The 27,822-nt window shown below is 36.8% G+C and overlaps 1 protein-coding gene across 1 annotated transcript; it reads right to left on the bottom strand.

The window, feature by feature from the left end:
• Positions 1-4,829: 4,829 nt before the first annotated feature.
• On the bottom strand, positions 4,830-26,865 carry LOC105216985 (uncharacterized). The gene is made up of 2 exons (XM_011191817.3): positions 26,485-26,865; positions 4,830-5,629 (listed from the first exon to the last, which is right to left on the bottom strand). The coding sequence occupies exon 2, from the start codon at positions 5,565-5,567 to the stop codon at positions 5,337-5,339; it is 231 nt and encodes a 76-aa protein (XP_011190119.1). The 5' UTR covers positions 5,568-5,629; positions 26,485-26,865; the 3' UTR covers positions 4,830-5,336.
• Between the last annotated feature and the right edge of the window lie 957 nt (positions 26,866-27,822).

A 27,822-nucleotide genomic window follows, 5' to 3' on the forward strand; every position in this document is an offset into this window, starting at 1 on the left:
TGTGTAAAGTTTAATTTCGCTATTTTCATTGGTTCCTTATGTATATCTTATAAAGTGAAGGAATCAGATGGGCTTCAAAATTGAGTTATATGGGAAGCAGGCGTGGTTTTGAACCAATTTCGCCCATATTCCACCCGTGTCATTAGAGTGTCAATAAAGTGTTATATACCGAATTTCATTTAAATCGGTCGAGTAGTTCTTGAGATATGGTTTTTGACCCAAAAGTGCGCGACGTCACGCCCTTTTTCCATTTTGTAAAAAAATCGCCGTGTAGTTTCTTTCTGATATTTCTTCTGTAAAATTTAGTGTTTCTGACGTTTTTCATTAGTGAGTTAACGCACTTTTAGTAATTTTCAACCTAACCTTTGTATGGGAGATGGGCGTGGTTATTATCCGATTTCTTTCATTTTTGGACTGTGTAAGGAAATGGCTAAATGAAACGACTGCAGAAAGTTTGGTTTATACAGTTTTTTGGTTTGCAAGATATATACAAAAACCCTATTTGGGGGCGGGGTCACGCCCACTATTCAAAAAATATTACCTCCAAATGTGCCCCTCCCTAATGCGTTCCTATATCCGAATTTTGACTTAGTTATGACACTGTATAGGTCATAGGTTTTCGCCATTTTGTGGGCGTGACAGTGGACCGATTTTGCCCATTTTCGAAAGCAACCTCCTCAGGGTGCCAAGGAATATGTGTTCCAAGTTTCATTGAGATATCTTAATTTATATAACCCCATATATAACTCTTTTATTTCTTGGTGACACAAACAACAGTTATGTTAACAAAACTGTAATACTCTGTGCAGCATGTTGCGAGAGTATAAAAATCGTTAAAATGATTCAAAGAAACTCAAATATTTATTTTTTCAAGTATTATTTAAAAAAATACTTTTGAATTATCAAAGCTTAATAATTCAAAATTTATGAATATTTGGAATTTCGAAGAAAATATGATCTGATTCTACTCTATGCTTAAAAAATAAGTGAAATTAATATCTTAACTAAACAAAATAAAATAATATCAATATCATATAAACTCAGAACTCATGTAAAATAATCCCTCAGCAATCACTCACCGTTTATGCACTCACCACAATGCAAAATTTAAGTCACCAAGCAAATAAATGAAAATTGGCAAAAAACCCATACCCAACTGCACCAGCAATTCACCAGTATTTCACCAGAAAATCTTTCTTCACGAAATCGCCTTTAATGCCTTGAATAACTACACCAAAAATCTTGAGTACCCCCTCCAACCACCAATGCACCGGCCACATTATGTTTATCGTGACAATCAAAATGTACTTAGTGCCACCATCACCATTCACCATAAATAATCACCTCAGCATACATACGTGCATACAACAACAATAGCACACACACACATACACTGTGTAACGTACACCCAGCAACGCTGTCCTCTCTCTCTCTCTCTCTGCCACCACACTCTCCAACTTTCTGTAGAGATTTATTGCCGCAAACTGAGTCACAAATTAAATTTATGAAAAAAATATGTAAAATTTAAAGCATATTCTTCCAGACATACTCGTACGTACATACAAACTATATACATACATAGATACATATGTATGCGGGCAATTATGTAGGTCGGCCACTCAGTTTCGTATATGCTTTTGTGTACATACATACAAACAATACTTGAATTGCCTTAAATATCTGCAGGTAACCGATGTTGACTTGGAAGTAAGCGCCGCCACCAGACGCAGTCCGTCGTCAGACTCCGGGCTGGGCATGACAGTGTCGGACGGGAAGAATCGGTACAGCAATTAATGAAAACGCAAAAACAAAAACAAAAACAAAAAATTTAAAAAAAAAATATATATCTTTTTCAAAAAACGAAATGTTTTCTTTCCTTCTATTCCATGCTCTCTTTGTTTCTTTCACTACATCCTTTTGGATTGCGCATTCCTTGAAAACCGTTCTTTTTATTTGATTTCTCACAATCGCATGAATGCTTGCCTCGCTGGCATTCGGCATTGTGGTGACCCACAAACAAACAAACAAACAAACATACAAACGTCCATGCGTTCGTACGTACATTTAGGCCAGCGCAACAATTGCCCTATCGCCCCATGTCTGCCGGCCCCGTATTGCATCGCTCATCCCACTATTACCATCATCCAGCGTCATACCCACATCCGCATCCACCACCACCACCACCACATCATCACTCATCGTTGCGCCATCTGGGCGGCTCGGCTGCAAGGGAGCGAGAGGCGCGTTACATGGCCACCGCCGCCGCCGCCGCGGCCAATACGAAAACGATCGGCACGAATACGCCAAGCAAGAATATGCCGGCGCAACAGCAGAATCAGAGTCAGAAACAGCAACATCCACAGCATGCCTCATCTTCATCATCGTTGTTGGGAACGCACAATCAATCAATCAATAAAACATATGCCACCGGCGATAATAACAACAAAACTGACAATCAGCATCAGGTGAAGCATAAATATGAAATAAAATGAAATGAACAATTAACAAAAAAAAAAAAACAAACAAGAAATTAACAAAAACAAAATTTGAAAAAAAAATCGTAGAAATGCAAAAGTGAAAGAATTTATTTGAACGTGACACACTTACTGCTGTCTCTTTCTAACGCACTGTAAGCAGCAATACACTAAAACGCTTTCAACTACTAACTACCAACCACTTAACTTAGGCTAGGTGCATAGTGGCGCGTAAAGTGTGGAGGTGTTGTACTTCCCGAAGTCACTTGCTTTCCTTTTCTTATAGTATTAGCCCCACTATGCACCTAACCTCAACACACGCACTTTGCTTGCGTGCATACACTCGCTATCTCTCTCTCTCTCTTTCTCTCTCGAACTTTTTTCCACCCCTCTCACAAATGTGCAGCTTTTGTATTTAAGTTAATATTCAGTCACTCTAACATAATTCTGTCTCTGTCACTTTTTGAAACACACGCGTCCAGAAATTGTACGGAAAAAGTCCTTTATTTTCGTTAGGATAACTCAATCTTACATATTTACTAAGCTTCGTGTAAACAAAATTTGAAAAATTGACATTCGATTGCAGGCAATATAGTTATTACCTTTGCCTAGGTTATGAGTTCTTTGGAGCCCATTTCATCATTCTACTCTATTATTTTAACTTTATTTGATTTACAGTTAGCCGTTACGTTTATGAGAAGACAGTACACAGCTGAAGTGTTTATTGATGATTGTTTGAAAGCTTCAAAAGCTATCGAAGCTCTTCATTAAAAGCTTAAAGCTTTTTTTTTACCAAAAATTTATAAAAATTCCTGAAACTTAAAAGTTCTAAATATAAATTTACTTAATTTCTTAAGTTAGCCCTCGAAGTCTTCAAGTGTCTTCTTCTCCTAAGCGTAACTTCTTTGTATATAAACCATTTTTTTACTTTTTACTTGTGTGTGTGTTAAAATCGATTATTTTTACAAAATTTTCTGAATGTCTGTATTTAAAAAGCTAACAAAAAATATTTAATTAAATCAAAAAATAAACCAATTATATTTTTAGTGTATTGGATGTGTCTTTGGTTTGCAAAAAAATATTATTTTTTAAGTGTACATATCTACAGTAAATATGGTGCTGAGCGCTTTTCTGTGATTACCTCGAAATGAGTTCACGGAAGAGTACTCAAAACCACCAATTTCCTACTCAATGGTGTGTATGTGTCGTAGTGTGTTGTTGTTATTGTTTTAGTTTGATTAGACACATGAACTATTTGTTATCATGAAAATTTCTCCTTTGTTCAATGGCATTATTTTTCGGTTTCAATCATGTACTTATTTTTTGTGTCTCTAGGAATACGGCTGTGATGACCATAGGTCCCGTAGAGGCAGTGAAACTCAAATACCACACTCGGAATACGAACAAGATGCGGTGAGTAGTGAAGTGCATACAGACACACATTGCAAAAAAATATATACTTAACACACGTCATAAACAATTTTTATCCACACTTAACACTGAATATAAGGAAATATGATTGAAATGGCATATTAGGAAGGTTATCTTAAAAGCTTCGAAGAGCTTTCATAAAATTTGAATTTTTTCGCAGAACTTTTATAAAGCTTTAGGGAGCTTTCAAAAGCTTTCATAAAGTTTGAAGGTTTTTGAGAGCTTTCATAAAGCTTTAAATAGCTTTTATAATGAGCTTTCATAAAACTTTAAATAGCTTTTATAATGAGCTTTCAAAAAGCTTTGGAGAGATTTATTAAAGATTTGATGAGTTTTTATAATGTTATGAAGAGCTTTCATCAGACTTGAAATTTTTGGGAGCTTTCATGAAGCTTTCGTGGTGAAAATTTCATTTTATAAAGCTTTAGAGAGCTTTCATAAAGCTTTCAAGAGCTTTTATAAAGTTTTCAAGAGCTTTTATAAAGCTTTCAAGAGCTTTTATAAAGCTTTCAAGAGCTTTTATAAAGCTTTCAAGAGCTTTTATAATACATTAGAGTGCTTTCATAAAGCTTTAGAGTGCTTTCAAAAAGCTTTGGAGAGATATCATTTAGCTTTGGAGAGCTTTTTTAAAGATTTGAAAAGCTTTTATAATGTTTTGAAGAGCTTTCATAAAGCTTTAGAGTGCTTTCAAAAAACTTTGGAGACCTTTATAAAACTTTTGAGAGCTTTCATAAAGCTTTAGAGTGCTTTCATAAAGCTTTGGAGAGCTTTCATAAAGATTTGAAAAGCTTTTATAATATTTGGAAGAGCTTTCATAAAGCTTGAAGTTTTTAGAGAGCAGTGAAATCACTTTTCGAAAAAACTGTGCATACTTCTTAAATAATAATTTGGCTTTCAATCTTATTGAAAATACTAAATCACCACTTTTTTCAAATAAAATCAACAATTTTATTGCGTCAATATTCACAAATTACCGTAAATATACAAATAAAAAATATAATGTTCACCAGCTGCTGGTGAAACGCTTAAATTCATATAACTTCTTAAAGTACATTAAAGACATACATATGTAGGTCCTAGATCGTTTCTAATACAACATATATGTATGTATTTAGTATATATATATATAGTTTAATAATAGCGTGCGTAAAATTAATTCTCCTCATTATCCCCATCACGTTGAATCGCACTCTGCAATCCGTCGCACATGCCGCCCCGCCGCCTTCAGCAACTACAATTACTTCAATATTTCTTCTTTCTTTCTGTTTTTCGCCGTCTCTTGACACTCATGCTCCGTCTTCTCCGCGCTCGATTTCATTAATTACACCAATAGAAAGCATCAAGATTGTGCTAATTGTATTATTGTTGTTGTTGTTGATGTAGTACTGCTAGCGGTTAGCGGTTGGCGGCTGCCGGTTTATGTGTGCGCACTCACATTTTCTCGTGCAACGTCGGTCGGAATTCCTCCGCTCCGCCTTGGTAACCGCGATTGGGATGCAATGCGCTCGCGGTGGTGATTATCTCATTGGTTGGCAAGTGATAGTCGCGCGGCGGCGTGTACGGGCGTACCAGGCGATGCCAGTTGTTCGGCGGACTGCCGTTGGGTTCGAATTTCGGGCGCGGTATCCGCAATTGCTTGATTTCTGTTAAATAAGAGTCCATATCGTTGCACTTCAGGTGTCCACGCGTGTGAGTGTGTGTGTGAGTGAAGGTAGAGCGCTGTGCTGCAATTGGAGAAAAGAAGTACACGTCAGTCTATTGTGAGATTTAATAAAGTCAAGTGTGATAAAACTAATTGTTTGAAAATGAAAATAGTGTTTGATACCAAATTGAATTAGAGTAGAATTTAATTGAGATCGAACGATTTTGGGGTTTAAGGGCAGAGCTTCTCTTAGTCAATATTGGAAGAAATTATTAAATTAATTGGTAGTCCTTTTCTTATAAAAACATAAAATTACAATTGTAAACGATTTTTCATCATCCGGTGCAGAAAGTGCCGGTCTCTCTACATTCCTTTTCGATCTTTTTTCTGATTTTTTCCATCCCTTCCAAATCCTTCGAATTTCAAATCCTTCGAGAGAATCATTCGGATCACCGCCAAGTAGAATTTAATTGAAAGGGAGCTTTGAAAGCTCTTGAGAACAACTTTCACGAAAATCATCAGTTCTGAAGACAGCAAATTCCTATTAAAATTGATATAATTTCATTCGATAAAAAAGCTGTGAAAGCTCTTAAGAATAACTTTAAATATCGCCATGCAAGTTCTGAAGACTGCAAATTGTTCTCGGTTGATATAATTTCGTTGTTTAATAAAGAAAACTGTTCGAATTCGAAAAAGCTTTGAAAGCTTTTGAGAATAACTTTCACAGAGGTAATTAGTTCTGTAGACCGCAAATTACACTCGGTTGATGTAATTTGGTTCGAAAGAAACGAAGCTTCGAAAGCTCTAGAGAACAACTTTCACTAAAATCATTAGTTCTGAAGACAGCAAATTCCTATTAAAGTTGATATAATTTCATTCGAAAAAAAGCTTTGAAAGCTCTTGAGTTTAACTTTAAGAAATATTTAAATAAATAACGCCATGCAAGTTCTCAAGACTGCAAATTGCTCTGGGTTGATAAAATTTCATTAGTATAATAAAGAAAACTATTCGAATTCGAAAAAAAACTTTGAAAGCTCTTGAGAACAACGTTCAGTAAAATCATCAGTTCTGAAGACAACAAATTCCTATTAAAATTAATATAATTTGATTCGAAAAAAGCTTTGAAAGCTCTTGTGAATAACTTTAACAAATATTTAAATAAATATCGCCCTGCAAATTGCACTCAGTTGATATAATTTCGTTGTATAATTAACAAAACTGTTCGAATTCGAAAAAAGCTTTGAAAGCTCTTGAGAACAACTTTCACAGAGATAATTAGCTCTGTAAACTACAAATTACACTCAGTTGATGTAATTTGGTTCGAAAGAAACGAAGCTTTGAAAGCTCTAGAGAACAACTTTCACAAAGATCAGCAACCAAGCATTACAGTCAGTAGATATAAATTCTTTATATAGTGTAGAGAAGTGTTCAAGCATGATAATTGCAATCTTAATTATAAAAACTTATTAAAAAGTCAGGAAATATATGTACATATGTCTGCGAGAAACCCACTGCTTGACAACTGAAAAAAATCGCAATTTAAACGAGAAAAAAATGCAATTACTTTGCGGCTCCGCATTGAAATCGCTGCAGAAATAGCTGTCAGGCGGGCAATTATAAATCAAAGCGCGGACTCACATGTGTAAAAAGTCGCAATGCAGTGAAATAGCTGCGTATATATATATATTTATATATATATGTTTATATATATGCTGGTGTGTGTGTCAGTGAATGCGAGCAGAGAGGCATGAAGCGTAAGCTTGTGTGCTCACCACCCAACTGGAAACGAAGCCAACAACTCCGCTGTTAATGTGCCGTTTAAAATGTGTTAAATGCAACGAATGAAAAGTGAAAGTAAAACGGCGGTTAGCGGTAACAGCAGCAACAACAGTAACAACAACAATAGCAACAACAATAGTAAGCAACTAGAAACTGAATATATACAAAACATGTGAATGCATGGCAAACCGACAAGTATGCGCTGGAAAAATGCAACAACAACATTTTCAAATAACAACAACATGCAACAACAATAATATCAGCAACTGCAATTGCACGCGTGCTGAAAACCCAAACAATTAACAACAACAAAAACACACATGTCAGCAAGTAGTTGTTACGCTTTTGAGCGATTATACTCGTAGTGTTGTAACAAACAACAACAATAGCAACAACAAATTGTTGCCAAAATTGTGGGCAGCCAAACTGTCAACAACACATCAACCCACCCAAAAAGCAGCCAACAACCAAACTAGACTGACTAACTGGATGGGTGGCTCTTGCCACGGCAAACGCAACGACCGTTATGCGTGTTGTAACGGTGCAAAGTTTTCGGCCAACCATGCAAATGTTGCATTGCAGCTAGCAAACCGTTTAAGCAAACAACCAACAATCATAAATTCAACAACAACAACAATAATAGTAGCAACAACAACTGCAAATACCCGCCGGCAATTCGCAAAGCGACGCGTGGTTTGCTTGCACTTTGACTCACTTGCTGTGCAATTACATTAATTTCCGCCACCGCATTGGCGGAATGACGGCTGCGTGACGCAGCAAATTCACAGTATGCAACATGCCAATCACAACAACAACAACAATAATAAGAACAACAACATCAAAGCGCAGTTAGCATATATTTGATGTGTGTGTGCTTGAGCGCCTTCGCGCCAACTTCACTCCCTCTTGTTGTTGTTGTTGCTAGCTGCTACTTTTTTCGGCAGTGCTGCGGAAAATGCATTGCAGCGATTTTCCGGTTTTTTTCGAAGTTCACCAGCCCACAGCTGGTTGTTGCACCACTCCATTTCAAGCCATTCCATACCATTTCGTTTCGTTTCGTTTCTTCTTCATGTTTTTTCCGGCTGTCACTATTTCGCTTTGCTGTTGTTGATCGTTAGTTGTTATTGTTTTTGCTTTTGCTGTTGTTGTTGTTGTCAGCCAAAACACACACAATGAGGATACAACATGTTTGGTTGTTCGGGGGTTTGGAGCGTCTAACATTGAGTGGCGCATCAAGTTCAATGCAACGCCTGTTTTGGTCGCTTCCTTCGTGCCTCACAGTTCATCATCATCATCATCATCATCATCAACGTCTTCGTCATTATATCGTCATTCATGCAGCTGGAAATCAAGCAAATTGAATTAAATGTGTCTGGCGGCCATTACAACCTTTTTTCAGTTCTTCGGCTTGGTTACTGTTGATTTTTGAAGTACTGTTAGCGGTAAAGGGCTCACTTGAAAGCAGACTCTGGCCACCGTATGTTTGTATGTATATAGCGCTTTGTTCAGCGCATGACGTAGTTCTCTCTGAGTGTTTTTTTGTTGTAAGTTCACATGCTTTTAAGCACTTCTATGTATGTTTGTGTGTGCATTTGAAAGCATTTTGTAATCATCCCAAACAAATTGACAGTTGACCTCAATTACTCTTTTTCACTTAAAAGTTTCAAAAGTTAGAAGCTTTTCTGTGGCATGTAGCATGTTGTTGTTGCAAACGTTTGGCGCGCAGCTGCTGTTCGGTAGAGATCAATGTGTTAGCAGCATCATTGAGCTGTAAAATATTTCAAGTATTTGAAGGGAGTCAGACAAATTCCTACAAATGAAAGTTGCTTTACTCAGACATATGTGTCAATATGTGAATAGGTCGGTAATTATATAGACATGTGAGCAATTGCATGTCCATCACTCGTTGGTCCTACAAGACGGACTTTTTCTTGTATTTTTCTCAACAATTAAATGCTGAGGAATGCACTTTTTCTTTTGTGCTCTTTTCTTCGTGTCACAAATTGAATTGTTAACCTATTTTCAGTTTTAATTATCTCTTCTTCTTCTTTAGTTTCATGTCATGCTTGACAGGAAATTTTGCGAGATTAAGACAAAGATTACTCGGTCCTCACTTTTTTGAACAACCGCGCGAACTAGCTGAACCTAATCAAGGCTGTGATCCTGACTTCACAAAGGACTGTCTCTCATAGACTAGATAAGTTTCAATTGGCCATTGTCCCATCGGGATCCACCCTATTGGATTCAAAATCTCAGCGGATGCTTGCTGTAGAAGTTGTCTGGAGGAAGAGGATGTGAAACCACACTTACTTCTGGAAAGCCCCGCCTTTGCGAGATCAAGTTCAAAGATTACTCGGTCCTCACTTTTTTGAACAACCGCGCGAACTAGCTGAACCTAATCAAGGCGGTGATCCTGACTTCACAAAGGACTGTCTCTCATAGACTAGATATGTTTCCTTTTGGGAACAGCCATACAGCCTAACCTTACCTAACATATGATCTGTTGCAAATCTCTGTAAATGTTGCCTTCGTTGCGTTCATAAGTTTAGGCGATAGGAGGGTTACGGAGTACTTTTTAAATTTGATTTTATATATACCTTCCATTGAACTCACTCATTTTCATATCGAGAGGTCAGTCAGCTAGGCTTTACGAATCACATGTATATTTCCAAATCACAAGAAACGTCCTAAGAATTGTAAGAAAACACCCTGAAACAGTCAATCTGGACCTGAAGCCTTCAAAATAGTGAATGAGGTAAAATAGCTTCACATGCAGATGAAAATCAATCCAAAAAATAATATTCACAGAAAATTTTCTTTATTCTTAAAGTGAAAATATGACAAGTCAACATATCATAATCATTTTCACACTCACACTCAGTCATTTCAGTGTTATTCAGGGCATTTCGAATGAAAAATATATCGCCTGTCAATCGTTTATCTGCCCAATCCATCAAATCAAACTGTCGCAGTCATTTCACAACATCACACACTTTTTCTAATGAATTTCGTTAAAATCGGCCAAACCCATTTGCATTCGCTGCATTACACACACACGCACGCGTGTCTGCCACATAATTTATTGCCACAGCCGGCCAACTGTTGCGCTGTCCGACCACAGCGCCGTCTATACGCCGACCATTCACTTGCGGCTATTTATGTGCATGTTAAGCGCGGCTGGCAGCGCCTGCCACAAAGAGTTCCGGGTTGCCTGCACTTATCGAGAGCGCGGTCTCGTTGGCTGCACGGCAATGGCGACCCATTAATTGTGAGTCCACCACAACAGTCCCCGAGCAAACTGCACTGCTCGTTTACTCTTTCTTTTTTCAACTTACGCCACCCACCGCTTCGCTCACGGCGTCACTCCTCCGACCCGTGCGCGTCCCATTATTGACACAGTTTCACAGACCAGTTTGGTCAACTCACCGCAGTGAGCCGGTGGTGGCGGCGGCGCAGAGACTTGCGGTGCTGGCGGTGGTGTTGTTGTAAGGTTGCATTTGCGGTGACGCAGCTGGCTCACTCACCGCAACGGCGGCTGACTTTTGTAAGTGTCTGCGTTTTCTTTTACGTTTTTTGGAAGAAACCCAACAGAATTGACAGCGTAAATTTACTTGGAAGTCCAAAGAAAGAAAGACGCATAAAAACAGAAAAACAGCAAAAACCACAAAAACAAACAAGAAAACAGAAAACAAGGAAGAAACTGGGTCATTAGTAAGCACAAATGGCCATAAGCGGCGACATGGCCAGCCAACCCGGTAGCGTGTACGCCACGCCAACCAAATCACAAACGAGCGCATTGCGTGTGTGCGGAGGCGAGAGGCGCGGTTGAGGAGATGAGTGACGCGGCAGTTGAGGGGATGGAGGGGAGCGGTGGCGGCGCAAAAAGTACAAAAGAAAGTGCAAACGTTTGGGTTAAGTTGCGAGGGAATGAGCGGCCAGCAGCGACTTACACTTAGTCACATACAACAACAACAGCGTGCACAGCGACTCTGCATGCAAGTGGCAAAACGAAAGACTTAAGCAACAAACTTTGTAATCATTGTTGCCGCTTTGTCAAGATTGCAGTCGTAAGAGGATGCAGTTCGGTGTTTGTTGTTATTGTTGTTGCTTTTCGTTCTTTTTTTGCTGTGGTTATTGCTATCAACTTTTTGGCATATTAAATATTGACTTTATACGAAGCGGCGTTCGTGCGATAACTGCAGGTGAACGCTTCTTCTGGTGTCTCTCCACAAAAAACAACTCACCCACAAAAAAAAATAAATAATGAAAATAAGTGTGAATCAACGCTGGCAAAGTCAAGTTTAGTATGCGTCACCCGGCTTGCTTGCACTTGTTGTCGCGCCACGCGTACCTCCCAGTCATGTTTGCCATACTTAACACCAGTCACATGTGCGCAATATCAATGAGTTGTGTTGGCGATTTGTTTTTCTTTTTCTTATATTTAATTTTACCGTTAATTTTTTTGTCTTTATGTAAACATAAAATTCCGTCTTTTCACTTTTATTGCTCTTCTGACACAGAATTTTCCCTTCATGAACTTGACGTCGACTGACCTCTGCGCATTATAAAAAAAATTATAAATTATAAAAGTAGAATTGAAAGCAAAATTAGTGCTAACGGTTTATAGCCACAATGTCACACAGCAAGCAGCGGCAGAATCTCATTGTGGCAACTTGGTGTGTTGAATGTGGCATGACTGTATATATGCATGTATGTCTCGCGGAGATTTCACTTTTCTCCAACAAAACACAAATTTTCTCCTTTCAATTTCCATTCATTCGCCACTACATAAACACCGTTAATGCATGTAAATGAGTGAGTTTGTGTGTGTGTATGTCTTCCGCGTGCTGTTCGCGCGCATTATTGTTGCTTTGGCGGTTTTCGCGCTTTCAAATGCAAATTTCTTTATATTAATTTACAAGACTTTTTTAGTTTTTTTTCACATTATTTTTATTATGTTTACTGTTACTTTTACTCGTGAGAAATTTGATATATATTTTTTACAATTTCTTTTATTGGTTTTATTTTCTTTCACATTCACAAACATACATACATTTATATACATATAGATACACTGCTGTATATGTTTGTATTATGACCAAATTGGTTCAATGTGATTATGAGGCTTTATTTTTGATATTTTCTTGACGCATAAAAGTATTAAAAACGCTATTGATCACTCATGCCCTTGACATATGGCGCTGGTTTCTTTGTTCACATTTGTTTTTGTTTTTGTTGTTCATTTCTGCGGCGATTAGGGTCAATGGCTTATTGTATGGTGTCTATTTACAGTTCAATGTTTTATTATTCATTAAGTTCATTATTTGCTTTTTTTGTTGTTGTAATTTGTGGCATTTTGTTTTGGCTATTTTTAGCGGTGGGTGTAATTTAGTATTGCTTGAGTTATTTTATTTATTTATTTTTGTTTTTTGTTGAGTAAAGCTGTAAAGTATTTTTCTTGTATTCATAGGCATTGGTTATTCTTTGTTTAATGTTTATATTTTATAAATATATAGATTTTCTTTATTTTTTATATTTTTTTATATATATTTTTACATATTTTCATTATTTTATTTTTTTTAATATTTTCATTATTTTTTATTATTTTATTTTCATTTTTTTTAATTCTCTTTGCCGCTGTTTACTTTTATTTACTTTTTAAATTTGTATTGACTAAATGTTAGTTTCAATAAATTCGTTATCTTTATTTGTTCTTGTGAATGCTATACGAAATTGGACTATTGACTATACGCTGAGTAAATATTGTACAACTTCAAAAATAATATTTTTCAATACTCAAAAAATATATATTTGCCCCCACTTTCACTCAAAAGATGTTAGAATAGTTTCAATTCATCTTCAGATCACAAACCGGTTAATTTCGGTTCTTTCTAGCTTTTATATTATATAGGTTAGGTTACTCTGGCAGGCTACAACGCCACACAGAGATCAGTTTTGGTCCTTTGTGAAACCAGATGGAGTGCCGTCACTTGGTTAATGAGGAGTAGTCATCCTTTAGGATGCCAGCGCTTGTTGCGAATTTCAAAAGGCTTTGTGGCTTTACCAACGAAATCTCTTCCAGATTAACGTAATGTGCAGCCGCCAAATGCTGAAGCCGTTGTCTTGAAGAGGTGCTCCATTGTTTCTCTGGTGCCTTGCTCTTGACATTTCCTGCAGTCTTCACGATCTATCAGCCCCATCTTGTAGGCGTGCGCCGCCACAAGACAGTGACCAGTGAGTATGCCGACCATATTCCTACATTTGTTTCTATCGAGCACCAATAGAAATTTCGTGTACTTCTTATCTACCGCCTTGCACATAACTTTTGCGGTTTTGCATACCGGTATATTCTTCCAGCGCGTTTTGAACTTTTTTACCAAGTTTCTGTCAAGATCATCGCATAGACAGTGTATAGGTCTATCTACGTTTATCATATTTTCGGCCTCTTTTACGCCTCGTTTGACAATCTCGTCCACTATCTCGTTACCTTCTATGCCCTTGTGGCCTGGCACCCAGTAGAATTGAAGTTGCCTATTTCTGGCGACATCATACACTGCTGTCCTACCACTTAAGACACTTTTGGCTGATATGCTGAAGGAGGATATTGCCTTGATTGCCGCCTGACTGTCTACGTATGTATATGTTTACTTTAGAGTATCCTGTTGGTGCGCTTAAGGATAGCTCAGCGGCTTTTCCAATTGCAAAGACCTCCGCTTGAAATATACTGCAGTGCTCCGTTAGTTTGAATGGTTGCATTATACCTAACTCCGGGTAGTATATCCCCGCGCCTAGCCCGTCCTCCATTTTCGAGCCATTTTATATTATATAGAATTTTGTATTATAATAGCTTTTTAGTAGTAGTAGAGTAATCTCTAAAAAAGTACCGTTATAATATAGTTTGTACCCAATCTAAATACTTTTTATATTATAGTTCTTAGACCTCTTGAAAATTAAATGAAATTATGTAATACAAAAATGAAAGCTATAACAGTGAAACATAATAACACAACCGAAACGAACTTTCAACGTAACCGCCAATAGCACCTTCCCTACTTTCGCTAATGATGTGATGAATCAATATAATCTGTCAAACGCCTGCCAAAAATGGTATGGAGAGAAACTTTCGTAATCAAGATAGACTCACATATATCATATATGGTATACTCTGACATATATAAACCATTTCATTTTTTTATTATTATTTCCATATTTGCACTTTCTCACTCTCCTTTAGTAGAGATCTTCGCGATCAGATGTCGCAATAGATTTATTTAAAAACATGACTAAGTTATTACAATTGAAATGTGGCTGTCAACTCCAATTCTCAAAGCGGTGAGGGTATAAAATTTACTAAAAAAATAGAAATAATATCAAATAATCGCATAAGAAGCTTATAACTGCACAACTGTTGCGTTGCTAATTGTTTTTTTTTTTTTTTTCAACTCGCTTTCGAGTTACTTGTGAGATGTTTGCCAAACGCTGCGCGCCATCAATATTGGCAATTATTAACGATTGAGCTAACAAAATGACGCCAAATGTGCGCTCGTATAATATTAACCCCTTTTAGCTGTCGGACACGAAATCGATGTTTTTCATTTTCTTACAATTTTTTTCTCCGTTTTTTTCTTGTTTTTTTTTGCTTTTTTTTGCAATGTATCGCTGCTCAGCGTTAGGCTGTAAATTTGCGTTTTTTTGTCAGCTTTATGAAAAAAAAACAACAAAAAGTCTGAGTTTGAGCTTAGTTACAACTTATTTTGTTGGCCAAAAAGCAGAAAACAAAATGTCGCTGTCAGTGCGCAATTGCTTTTAATCCGATTAATTTCAATGCCGCGAATATTGTGTGGCGACAAATTGAATTTCGATTTTTACACACAGAAAATAAAAAAAAAATAATTCAATTTGATTAGTTTTTGATAGAGCTTTTGTAGTAGTTTATTTGGATATCTAAATTACTTATATGTAGATATTCACTTATATAGGTATAAATATTTTTGTATTGAATTCAAAATGGCTACGTTAAATGAAATTGAAATCTTTTTCGATCCATGTACTCTCCTTCTAACAACAATTTCACACCTTTTAGCACTGTGATTATCTGAAATCAATATTATTTCTAATATGAGATTGTGGCTTGCCATGAAAAACCAAATAAATCGACTTTTACATATGCTGAGACTTCAAATTTTCGAATCTGCATCATTATCTAAAAACCCAAATTTCTATTTAAAATAATTTTTCATTTACAAAAAATTTCCAAAACTCCAAGTCGCCAATAAAATCAAATAAATTTTTCATCAATTTATACTTATCGTGTTTTTCATGTCAACCGCACATAATCGCTTGAACAAGATGAATTCACGCGCTAATTGAAAGTGTAGCAGTTGCTTATTTTGGCTAAATGTATGCGCTCAAATAAATATTTGCCAACTCTTAAACGCTCGCAAATGTTTACAGTTTGCTGATTTCAAAGCCAGAAATGGCCATTGTTAGGCAAGTAATTAAAGTAGAGTTGATGGTTTGGCTATAAAAGTGCGATTATATACTCTTCACTCTTCATAAAGCCATGAGCCCACTTAACTGGTTGGAGTTTTATCACTTTTTTAGTAATGAAAAAAACACATTTTAACTTCAATGTCACTTTTTGAGTTGAAAGCAAACAGATCTTGAAACCAAAAGCCAACAAACGAACTTGCAGCCAACGCTAGTCGAGTCAAGTTTAATGTGAAACAAATATAGTTGAGAGAAGTATTTTATTTATTTTGTGTCCACGAAATGCAACAGTGGTGCGAAATGCTGTTTTTGAGTGTAAAAAAGTGTTCTAAGTAATTGATAATGATGTAAATAATGTTTCTAAAACCTTTTTAGTGAAGGTCACTTATTAAATTTGTTGTAAATTCGTTTCATTTTCTGTCTCCTGGCTCACTACATGTTTAGCTTTAGCGATTGAAGTGTTATTAGAGACATCTTCTATTCGTTACTTCGCTACTCGCTTCTAAACAACTCTACTATCGAAAACCAGAAGAGAAATATCCACTTCCCACACTTACTCTACTCAATTAAGCCAATCACATTAATTGCTCAATTTACGTTTTATACCACTAGCTTGTTCGTTTCGACACTCTTTAATATTTTTTTTAAGATTTTAAAAAATTAAATTCTAATTATGCCATTTCATTTGCCACACCAATTTAGCTCGTAATTAGCCACAATCTAATCGATCGCTTACTAACTCAATTTTGCAGCGCGAAAGTCTCTTAATCACAATCAAATGACTTCCTACATTGTCTGGCATGCGACCTTGCGCTTAGCACAATTACCGCAATAACGGGCTATAGGCGTCAACACTGAACTGACACTAATTTAAAAACCCAGCAAACGCTGAAAATTCCCACGGAAAATACAAATGAAATGCAAAAGTATTTGTGCCGACATTTATCGGCTCACTTAATTGCACGGCGACACTTGCATTCCTCGCGCAATTCGAAATTCTTCGCAGCACAATTCTTCGGCTGAACTTGTCAGCGGCCAGTTAAGCGCTTCGAGTGCGCCGCACACTTGACCCACCGACGATGAAAAATGGAAAAAGTGGCGGACAAGTGCCGCAATGACCGTTGGGCAACATGATTCAGCAGCAGCAGCAGCGCGGCGCGTTGACCACGCGGTCACGCTGACAGCCAATTCAATGCACAGTTATACTCAAACATACAAACATATATATATATATATATTAATATGCGTTTGTATGTATGATTAAGTGTCCGCTAGCGAAATACACCCAACTACTCAAGTGTCTAAGTGGCCGTGACTCTTCGCAAGGCTTTTGTGCAATTTCTGCGCTTTTGTCTGTCAGCGCGCTACCCTCCCCGTGCGCCCTTCGCGCCACAATAACGGTTACAAATATTTCTTGGGTTTTTATTACAAGCGTTGGACGGCGCAGACTCTTTCATTGCGTCGCCGCTATCATTTTTGTTGTAATTAAATCTCGTTGGCGCTGTCAGTGTTGACCCAAACGATTCTTGTGATGATTTCTCGGCTCTGCCAGTCAGTCAGTCAGTCAGTCGATCTCTTCCTATGCCGAAATTGAAATTGTTGTGCGCGGAATGTACAAAAAAGACATCATATTTTTCATGCTGCTGGTGATTTATATGCCAGCAACAGTAGGCTGTCACACATACATATAAACAACTATATCTATATACGATTGAGAGTGTGTAGCTGTGTATGTGCTTTTTCGGCGGCTGCTGTGCGAAGCTGCGTGCTATCGCATCAATCCTAACAGCGTTAATGGTGGCAACCAGCAATTGAATGTTGCCACATATACACATACATATATGCCTGTAATTGGGTAGTGAGTACCGAAAGTTTGCCAGAATCCCGATGGGATTAAGTTTTCTTAATAATAAGCGAATCTTTCGGAGATTTCGGAATATCAAGAAGTAAATTATAACGGTCTTTTATACAAAATCTCTTACTTAATTTAAAAATACCACGAAAAAAATTATGCAATCCCGAAAACAAATATACCGAAAGTGAAATAACCAGATTCTCGGTACTATTTTAATTTTAAAAATAATTAATACTTTATTTGTATATTTTTTTTATTGTAAAATATTTTTATTGTAAAAAAAATGAATCCCGAAATCACCAAAATCTTGAAATCGATAATCCCGAAAGTCAAATAAACCTATTTTCGGTACTATAAAGTTAGCAAAAAAGAGAATTATTCTGCATTTAAGTTCTGAAAATAGTTTTTTAATAATACAAAAATATTAAAAAAAAAAATTGAATCCCGAAATTCCAAAATCACGAAATTTAGTGCTTTTAGTAATTCCCCAAATACTGAAATCGAGGAAATCCCGAAAATCAAATAAACCGATCTTCGGTGCTATTTAAATTCTGAAAACAATACTAAAATAATTTGAAAATATTATAAAAATTACAAATCATGAAAAGTTCGCCAAAAAGAAAATTATAACGGTAAATTATTCTGCATTTAAATTCTGAAAATATTAAAAAAAATTGAATCCCGAAATGACGAAATCCCGAAAATTCAAAATCCCGAAAATTCAAAATCCCGAAAATCAAATAACCCAGTCCTCGGCACTAAAAGCATTAACGCACACCGTACTTGTAGATAAACCGTTGTCCGCTTGTATGTTCTGACGCTTTTTGTTGCCTCTTCTGAATGTTACTTCACTTTGCGGTGCTCGATGTTTGGCTTTTGTCCGCTTTAATTGACTTTGACGGCGTTTTTTGTGCGCAGTGCTGTTGATACGCTACGCGTACAATCATACATTTTTTTCGTTTTTCACTTCAGTCAAACTTTGCTGGGTCATTATTTCAGTTCTCAGACAATTGTTATAACACACATATATGTATGTATGTTGGTCTGTATATTTCTATTTCTACATATGTATATACATATGTATCTATGTGACTTTATGATATTGCTTAAGTAATCCGTAGATATCAACGGTGTCATCAGCTCTAGTTTTTGTAGCAGCAACACACGCACACATTTGTCTGCTTTGTTGTGTACAGTTAATTAAGGATTTCACAAGCGATGGCATTGCTTTAATTATATCTTGAAAAATTATATGTATAATCTAACAGCGTGAAGTAGAACAAGCGTGATGAAGCTATTGAACGTGGTTTCAAATTATGTTTCCTCTATAAAATTAACGAAATGAATACACTTGCCATATATGCTTACTATGTATGTATGTAAATTTGTAGCTCAAAATGGAAAAAAATTGACTTTATTTGGGCATTAAAGTTTATTTTCGACAACAAAAATTGATGATTTTCGTAGATACGTACTTAAATGGAAATGTATTCGCTAGCTTTCACCCCATTCCTTAGCATTTAGCATCATACTAACTAAGTTGTACGAGCATAGCTAACGCTTTATGGTCAGTTCTTCTAAATCAGTTCCAGTTCAAATCCATTCTTATCCATATTTTCGTGTTTCTATCGATTTCTCCACTGCCACAAGTATCATAAAATACCCTCAAAGATTATGTTTTGAAGAAAAGAGATCAACTCTTGCTATCATTTGATATCTCTTTGGAGTCTATGAAATTTATATAAATGTTGAGATACCAGTCCTTCAAATAGAGCGTCAAATATATAAGCTAACATAACTAATAAATGATTTATGATTTGTGACATCCTTTCCGGTATCCTCGTTTTTGTAGCATAAGCTCTCACATTTAAACCATAATACGTATAAAAACTCCAATCGCTCACATTAGCTTGGCCATAATAAAAAAGTCAATTAGTAAAATACGCAAATTACAGCTATTAACTTTTTGTTGTTTTTATTTCCTTGATTTTAGTATTTATTTTTGGAGCAAGTGGATTTTCCGTTGCATTTACCGTGAAAACGGAAGCGCTTACATTAAACGCAATTTACAATGGTTCCTGGTAATAAATGTAAATAAACCTAATGCGTTTAACCAATTCGTTGCATAATGTATGTAACCAGCATATATAAATAAATAAATATTTATTAGTTTTTTCCACAAATTCAGATATGAATTTACAATAAAAAGTCTGTGTGAATGATTTTGTTGATTTTATTAAGGCCTGAAAAAAAGCGTTTTTTAGCAATTTTTTTTGAAAGAGAAGGAAATGATTGCGGTAAACGGAATTTTAAGACGATAGTGTACTATATTTAGGGCTTAAAAAACAATATTTATTATTAACAAATATTGAAATTTTTTCCAAATTATAAGTATTTTTCTGGAGCGCCTGGAGTCTGCACTTGTAAATCGGTGCCGGTGATGGATGTCGTGCGATGCATCTAAAACAGTCGAACTAAATTTTTTTTAATTTTTATAAGTTTTATGAACTAAGAAAATACCGAAGAAGTTATAAAATTCCAAATTTTTTCGAAGTTTGAAAAAATAATTCACTTTTTTATGAAAAAAATTTACTTTAAGTTGTAAAACAAGTAGTTTAAATAATACTTTTGTCCAACTTCAACTACTTTTGACTAGTTCAAATAGAAGATAATTTAATACTGAAGCTAGATCACTTTGGTTTTTTTCGATCGGACATATATTCTTTTTGCTATCGCCGGCACCGTTTTCTAACACTTGTGAAAATGAAAACTCGAGAAAACGCGCTTTAAAGTCTGCCTGAGTATTCGCACCTACTCGACGCTCGGCCACTAAAACTGCTCTAGCTTCGAAAATATGTCGAATTGGCCTCTGGAATTTTAAAGACATATTCTTGGATAGTTTTGTAAGAGATTTAAAACAAAACAAAAAAATTGATTTTTTGAAGCCTGTAAAGCAGACTACTGCCTTAAAGCATTGCAGGCATTCACCACAAAAATATTTACAAAGAAACGTAAAAGATATAATTAAATAAGTATTAAGTGTAATCTGAATTAATTTTCAATTTAGACCGCTTCTTAATGTAGTCAATTAGCAAATTGTGCAATTAGTAAGCACTTAACACTAATTGAAAAGTAAAGTTGATGCTGGTGCCGTCTTTAAAGACTTCACTAATTAGATAATTAAGTTATAAATATAATCTACATTTATTGTCAATTTAGACAGCCTCTTAACTTAGTCAATTAGTAAATTGTGCAATTAGTCAGCACCGTCTTTAAAGATTTCATTAATTAGATAATTTAGTTATAAATGTAATCTACATTTATTGTTAATTCAGACAGCTTCTTAATTTAGTCAATTAACAAATTACGCAATTAGTAAGCACTTAACACTAATTGACTCGCTAATGTTGATGTTGTTATCGTCTTTAAATAGTTAATTAATTAGTTAATCTAATTATAAATGTAATCTACTTTTATGGTCAATTCAGACAGCCTATTAATTTAGTCAATTAGCAAATTGTGCAATTAGTAAGCACAAATTGTTAATTGACTCGCTTCAGTTGAAGTATGAACCAAGCTTTAATGATTTCATTAAACTCAAATGGAGTGCAAGTTTCGCAAAAAACAATTTTTTATTACAAAAATGTCTCAATTAATGTTCAGCGAATTAAGCGCCAAACAACATTTTAATTATTTTTTTTTTCATTTTCTTTTTACACAAACGCTGTTGCAACACCCACAGCCACGAGTACAATGAGTAATTTTAATTTGAATTACTTTCATTCATCCGAATACGCGTACAAGACATGCCATTTCTACGATTGCTTTGTACTCGTAGGCACTTGCATGCCTTCTACGGCGCCTAATAAAGCAGTCTAATGAACTTCGAAACACTAATTACACTAGTTTGAATGCGCTAAATCATAGCACAACAAAAACAATTTCGAAAAAATTTTAAATTTATATTTATAGTAACGAAATTACATGGGATTCGCTCAAAAGAGCTCAAGTTCATATTAGCCAATTCTTACCGAAGACGCTCATTATATATTTTTGTCACGAAATACACGTTGATCATTATTATTTTTTATTGAATTTTGTTGTTGTTGTTGTTATTGTTTTTTCAGCTGCCCAATTGTTTTATGGACCATGACAATTTTTCATTTGTTAGTTAATCAAATCTGTTGATTGCGCCAACACTGAACTGAATCGAACTGAATTGCATTAACACACACACACGCACACACATACATTGTCAGAATTATAATTTTATGTCTTGCGTGTGTATCTGTGTTTAATATACAGCAGCTGCAGCTGAGTTAAGTAATTCGCTTGAATCTTTGCTTTGCACGCTTTTGTCTTTGCCTATGTTTTTGTGTGTGTTTGTTGTTGTTATTGTGAGTTTTTGTTTGAAAAAATTTCGTCAGCTCTCTGTCTAACTACAGCTGGCTTGTTGCTTGCCAATGAGCCAGTTGGTTGGCCGCCGCTTGCTTGAGTTGTATTAAATCATCGCGCTGAATTCAATTAAGCTCGTTAGTTAGTCTTTTTTCCAGCACTCAAATGCATAATATTTACTATTTTCGGCGGCGCAAAGTTTGGTCCGAATTCGCTCGTTCGCTCGTGCGTTCGTTTGGCGCTTGTGTCATGCGGCAGTTTGAGGTTAATTAAATGCAAACAAAAGCCGGATGGTGCAAAAGCGCCGATGTAGCAGTGGAACAATAACAACAACAACAACATCAACATCAGCAACTGCAAGTAGAGGAGTAAAGGAAGGCGGGAGATTCGATAAAACAAACCGGACTTTGTTTTTGGAGTCAGACATACATACATACACACCTAAATGCATTGGCTGCATTGGCTTCAGTGGCGCTTTTTGCTCTTATTTTGGCAATGAGATGCGCTACTGTGGCTTGTTGTTGTTGTACTGCTGCTGCGCGCGTATTTTTTATTATCTCACACGCCGCTATCGCTGCGTTATCGGCGCTTACAAGCAGCTTGTTTCGCATTTAATATGCTCGCATGCGTTTAAGTTGAGATTTTTCTTTTATTTTTTTTTTCTCAATTTTTTAGTTAATGAAGCTGTTGCCAACGCTGTTTTGCGATTTTTTTTTCACGGCCAACTTGCGTCTCATCGCCGTGCCATGCACTTTTCCACGACTATCATTTCGCCACAGATGGTGTTTTTGATAATGAATAGGCGGGCATTCACACACATGAGTTATCGGCGTTGTTTAGCTGCAGTTTCACAGTCTAAATAACTCGTTAACCAGCCAAGTGCCGGATGATGAGCCACACTTTGCACCGGGAAATTGATTTAACGAGGCAAATGCAAATTCAAGCACTTCTGCTTATGTGGAAACGCTACTGTTTACATGCATTGCCTTACAGCTTTTTGTTGTCTGCGTTGCGTGATTTGACTTACGAGACCACAAGCAGCACTTCGTGGCTCGCATATATTACATATGTGTCTCAATAATCGCGTTGCTTTTGGAAATAGGCATTTTTAATTGTCAATTTCTTAAGCGGAACGGCAGAGCAGTCAGCCGCAAGTGATTATGAAACTAAAGTGAAAAGACTTAAGCAATGACATACACGCGTGAGCACAAGACATGCCAAAAATAAAACACAAACATACACAAATCGTTAACTAAATATCGCCAAAAATACAACGTTAAACACGTGAGCGCACACGCTTTACCGCACGGTTACCAAATGCACAACGTCTGCGTCTGCGCCGTCCAACAGTTTACCGCGCTGCCTCACTGCCTCGTTATATCACCAATTTAAATGGTCGCACTGCATTGCTACGCATCGCTCAACACTAAGTGCTTCAAGAAGACACACATGAAGACGCTTATTATTAATTCTCCATACCGACGCCATTCCATCCACCTTTGGCAGTAACGACACGCAGCTTACACCGTGTTGCGTTGGCGTTGCTGCTGTGTTTTTGTGCAACGTTGCGTACCAAAACAGCGCCAAATAGAGAGATAACAATGCAACAACAACGATAACAACAACGATAACAACAACAAAATACAAAGGAAATAAAAAATATTTATAGCAATGTTAACTACTTGTAACTATTCGTACAAATCTAGCGGCGAAACAGAGCGTTGTAAGCAACCGGTTAACAACTACCACAACAAGTACAATAACAACAAGCTACCTTAGAAAACTTATTAGTCAGCACAAACAGCATAAAATAATAATAATAATAATATATTTAAAAGGAAAACTAAAACGAAAAGCAATAACAACGACTTTAGTGGCACTTAACCAGCAGCATATAAGCTGTCCGCGGGCACAGTGGGTCGGAGGCGTCAATTATGCAAAAAAAATGTTTGTTGTATTTAAAGAAAATTTCGTTTCAAATTATAGCAAAATTATTGTCTAGTATTTTTGTGAATATTTTTTCAAAATATTTAATAGTTTTTTAAATTAATTTGGATGCAATTTTTATACTCTCGCAACAAAGTTGCTAAGAGAGTATTATAGTTTTGTTAACTTAACGGTTCTTTGTAACACCCATAACTAAACGAGTTAGATAGAGGGTTATATATACCAAAGTGATCAGGGTGAAGAGTGGAGTTCAAGTCCGGATGTCTATCTGTCCATCTGTGCAAGCTGTAACTTGAGTAAAAATTAAGATATCTTGATGAAACTTGGCACACTTTTTTCTTGGCACCATAGGAAGATTGCTTTCGAAAATGGGCCCACAAAATGGCGAAAACCGAAAACACATAAAGTGCCATAACTAAGCCATAAATAAAGCTTTGTTATGAAGGATCGCACTATGAAGGGGCATATTTGGATGTAATTTTTTGGGGAGGTGGGCGTGGCCCGCCCCCAAATTGGTTTTTTTGTACATATCTCGCAAACCAATGAAGCTATATAAACCAAACTTTCTGCAGTCGTTTCTTTTAGCCACTTCTTAATACAGTCCAAAAACGAAAGAATAATAACCACGCCCACCTCCCATACAAAGTTTAGGTTGAAAATTACTAAAAGTGCGTACTCACTAACTAAAAACGCCAGAAACACTAAATTTCACATAAGAAATGGCAGATGGAAGCTGCACTCATATATTTTTACAAAATGGAAAATGGGCGTGGCGTCGCCCACTTATGGGTCAGAAACCATATCTCAGGAACTACTCGACCGATTTCAATGAAACTTGGTCCTTACATCCCAATGATATGTTGCCGAAATCGCACCATAGGTTTTTAAGGCCCCATATATCGAACACGAGGACCTCGGTGCTTCTAGCCTAATATTAGGGTTTTATATAATATATATGACGAATATATGGGTCAAATTGTGTATTATATAATATAAATAAAGTTAAATAAATAAATTGCGAGAGTATGTAATGTTCGGTTACACCCGAACTTAGCCCTTCCTTACTTGTTTTTTTCACTTTGGAGTAGTAAATTTAAATGATTATGAAATTCAGTTATAGATCAGATAATATCACTCATTTGTTGAAATACCACACAAACATATTTCTTCGATCTCTAATAAAAGAAAAGACTCGGTTAAGAATTAAAATCCTTATGATTATCGTGAATTGCACAAAAATTGTGGAAAATGAACAGTCACTTTCAAACACCTTCATACAGGCTTCATATTTTGACTTTTTTCGTTTTTTCATTCGTGAATAATCGTATGATAACGAAAATACTGACTTAAGAAATTCTATCACATAGAACATTCCACAAAAAGCATTTCCACTACAAAACCACTCAAAACTTAACACAAGATTAGTAGAAATACAATTGAACTTCCATAACTCGACCATCCTTAGCACGAAGTACTCCATAACTCCAACTCTTGAATTGGCAATAGAAGTCAAATTCCATACAAATTAGCTTCCTTGCCTCGAAAATCTCTCTAACTCAAAGTTTTTTTTTGTAGATTGTGATGATTCGAGTTACGGAAGCTCAACTCTAATTACAAAAATAATTTCTATATGAAATCAAGCATTTCTGCACACTGTGCCTCAGCTGTTCAGATACATATAAACAAAAGCTCCCCTTTACAATTAATTGCTTTGTTACTTTTCGAGCGCTGTGACTTCTTAAAAACGCTCGTTGACGTCTGCTGCAATTAATTTCTTAGAAATGTTACGAATTTATTTGAAAATGCTCACATGTGACTTACACGCAGTAGCAAGTAAAAAGTTGAATTTAATTTTTTTCTTCTGTTTTTCAACCAAAACAAGTCCAAAACACGGTTGGCGCACAAAATTCGTGGTTTATTGTTTGTTGTGTTCGATTTTCGCTGCCGCATGTGTTTCTCCATTGCTTCCATGTTCACTTTGCCTGGTCTATTTCGGGAAAGATGGCTGGCTGCTTTTATTTAGTTTGCGCAGCCAAAAATGGTTGCAATTACGTTTGCTTTGGTTCGATTTGGCCAACAACGACTTCGGTGCCAAAATGCCAAAATGCAAGCAGCGAATGAACAAAGCGCGCACCAAGCAACAAAAGCGCTGAAAAGCGTTCGCCTTATAAATCAACACGTATCGCACGTTAGTGGTCAAAATAAAGCGATAAGCCAACAGTCAACAGCCAACAACAAAGTAACAAAGGCAATGGATTGCCTTAGCCGGAAGTTTCGCCAAAGTTCGCTTTTCCCACGTAAATTGCACGCAATATGCCACAACGACAACAACAACACGAACTATACTATAAAAATCGCACGTACAACGCGCAGATAACCTTAAGCGCATACATTCATGCAACTGTATGTACATATGTATCTATTGGCGATTATGTGACACGTCTGTATGTATTTTGCAATAGCAAACCCACCTGTTGATTGATTTATCGCGTCAAAGACGTCAGCAACAAAAACCACACGGCCGCAAGTTGAAGTTGACGTTCGATTGCGGCGATAACGCCTGGAGATTTATGGATTTCTGCGATTTCTATTGCACTGTTATCAATGCCACCAAAGACGACGACGCCGATGACGACTTGTGGAAGCAACAGCAATTTCCAATTTCCAATTGCAATTATTTCTTTCTTTCCGTACTTTATTTTTTGTTTTTAAACTTTTATTTTGAATTCGCCTCGAGTCACAAGTGTTCGCGCTTCGAAAGCCAACACGGCTCGCCAACTGTTTGGGAGTTTGGAGTAGACAACGTACCGCACACGGTAATCAACACCGAACGACTGATGGCCAGTCGGCTGTGTGGCTGCCTTGAAAGCACAGCCAAGCAGCGCCGAGCCAAGCAAAGCGCACAGCTGCCGCAGCGACAAAGGCGAGCAAAGCGCCAAAGAGCGACCACAAACCAGTGCCGCGGCTCCACTGCTTGGGACCACCACCGTATGTGGAGTGTCTGCTGTTGTTGTTGTTGTTATTGCATATGCTTTTATTTTTCTTTGTTTTTGTTTGTTTTTGTTGTTGTTTTCACATGTGGTTTCTCATTCGCTTCGGTCACAGTGGGACCATAAATAAGTAAAAAATCAAATTCGAGTGATGTTTGTGTGTGCGGTGGCAACAACAACAGCATGTAGGCATTCGAACGCTCGAATCGTTGCCAAAAACCAAGAAACTAAGCACCAAAATCAGAGCCAAAGTTAGAGCTTTACAACAGACATAAGTTTCATGTGTCTTTTCTCATACAACACACCGAGCGCTGGTCCGTCGCTCCGACGGTCTGTCGGGCATTGCGGCACTCAGGCGGTGTCACACGGCAGCAACGCATTGAGCCGATCTGTGGAAAGAGCGAAGTCCAAAGTAGACGCTGCGCTGTCTGCATTACTTTTGAGCGCTTTCGTGTGATCTATATTTTGGCTATGGCGCTGTGGAGCTCTGTTGAGCTCTGTCCTGCATTGTTTGGCTTTGTTGACATCAGCGCCAGAGCTCTGCGCTCTTTTGGGTTAACATATTTGGTAACTGTTACGATTTGAGTGCGCTGCAGTAACAGTGGAGATAAAGAGAGAGTTGTTTCAAGGGCCAAAGAATGCTCTCTCTTCTGCAGGCTGAACATCGCATCTCATATTGACAAAATTGGCAGATTTGGGTTCCCCAACTTCTCCTGAAAGTTAATTAAATGAAGAGATCCCTGAATGAAACCAATGATCGAATATATGGACTCAGCATGCATTAGCCGTCATAACAGAGCTCAGCTCTATCAGAATCTA

The sequence above is a fragment of the Zeugodacus cucurbitae genome, chromosome 4 (assembly GCF_028554725.1).
Source record: "Zeugodacus cucurbitae isolate PBARC_wt_2022May chromosome 4, idZeuCucr1.2, whole genome shotgun sequence".
Taxonomy (NCBI): domain Eukaryota; kingdom Metazoa; phylum Arthropoda; class Insecta; order Diptera; family Tephritidae; genus Zeugodacus; species Zeugodacus cucurbitae.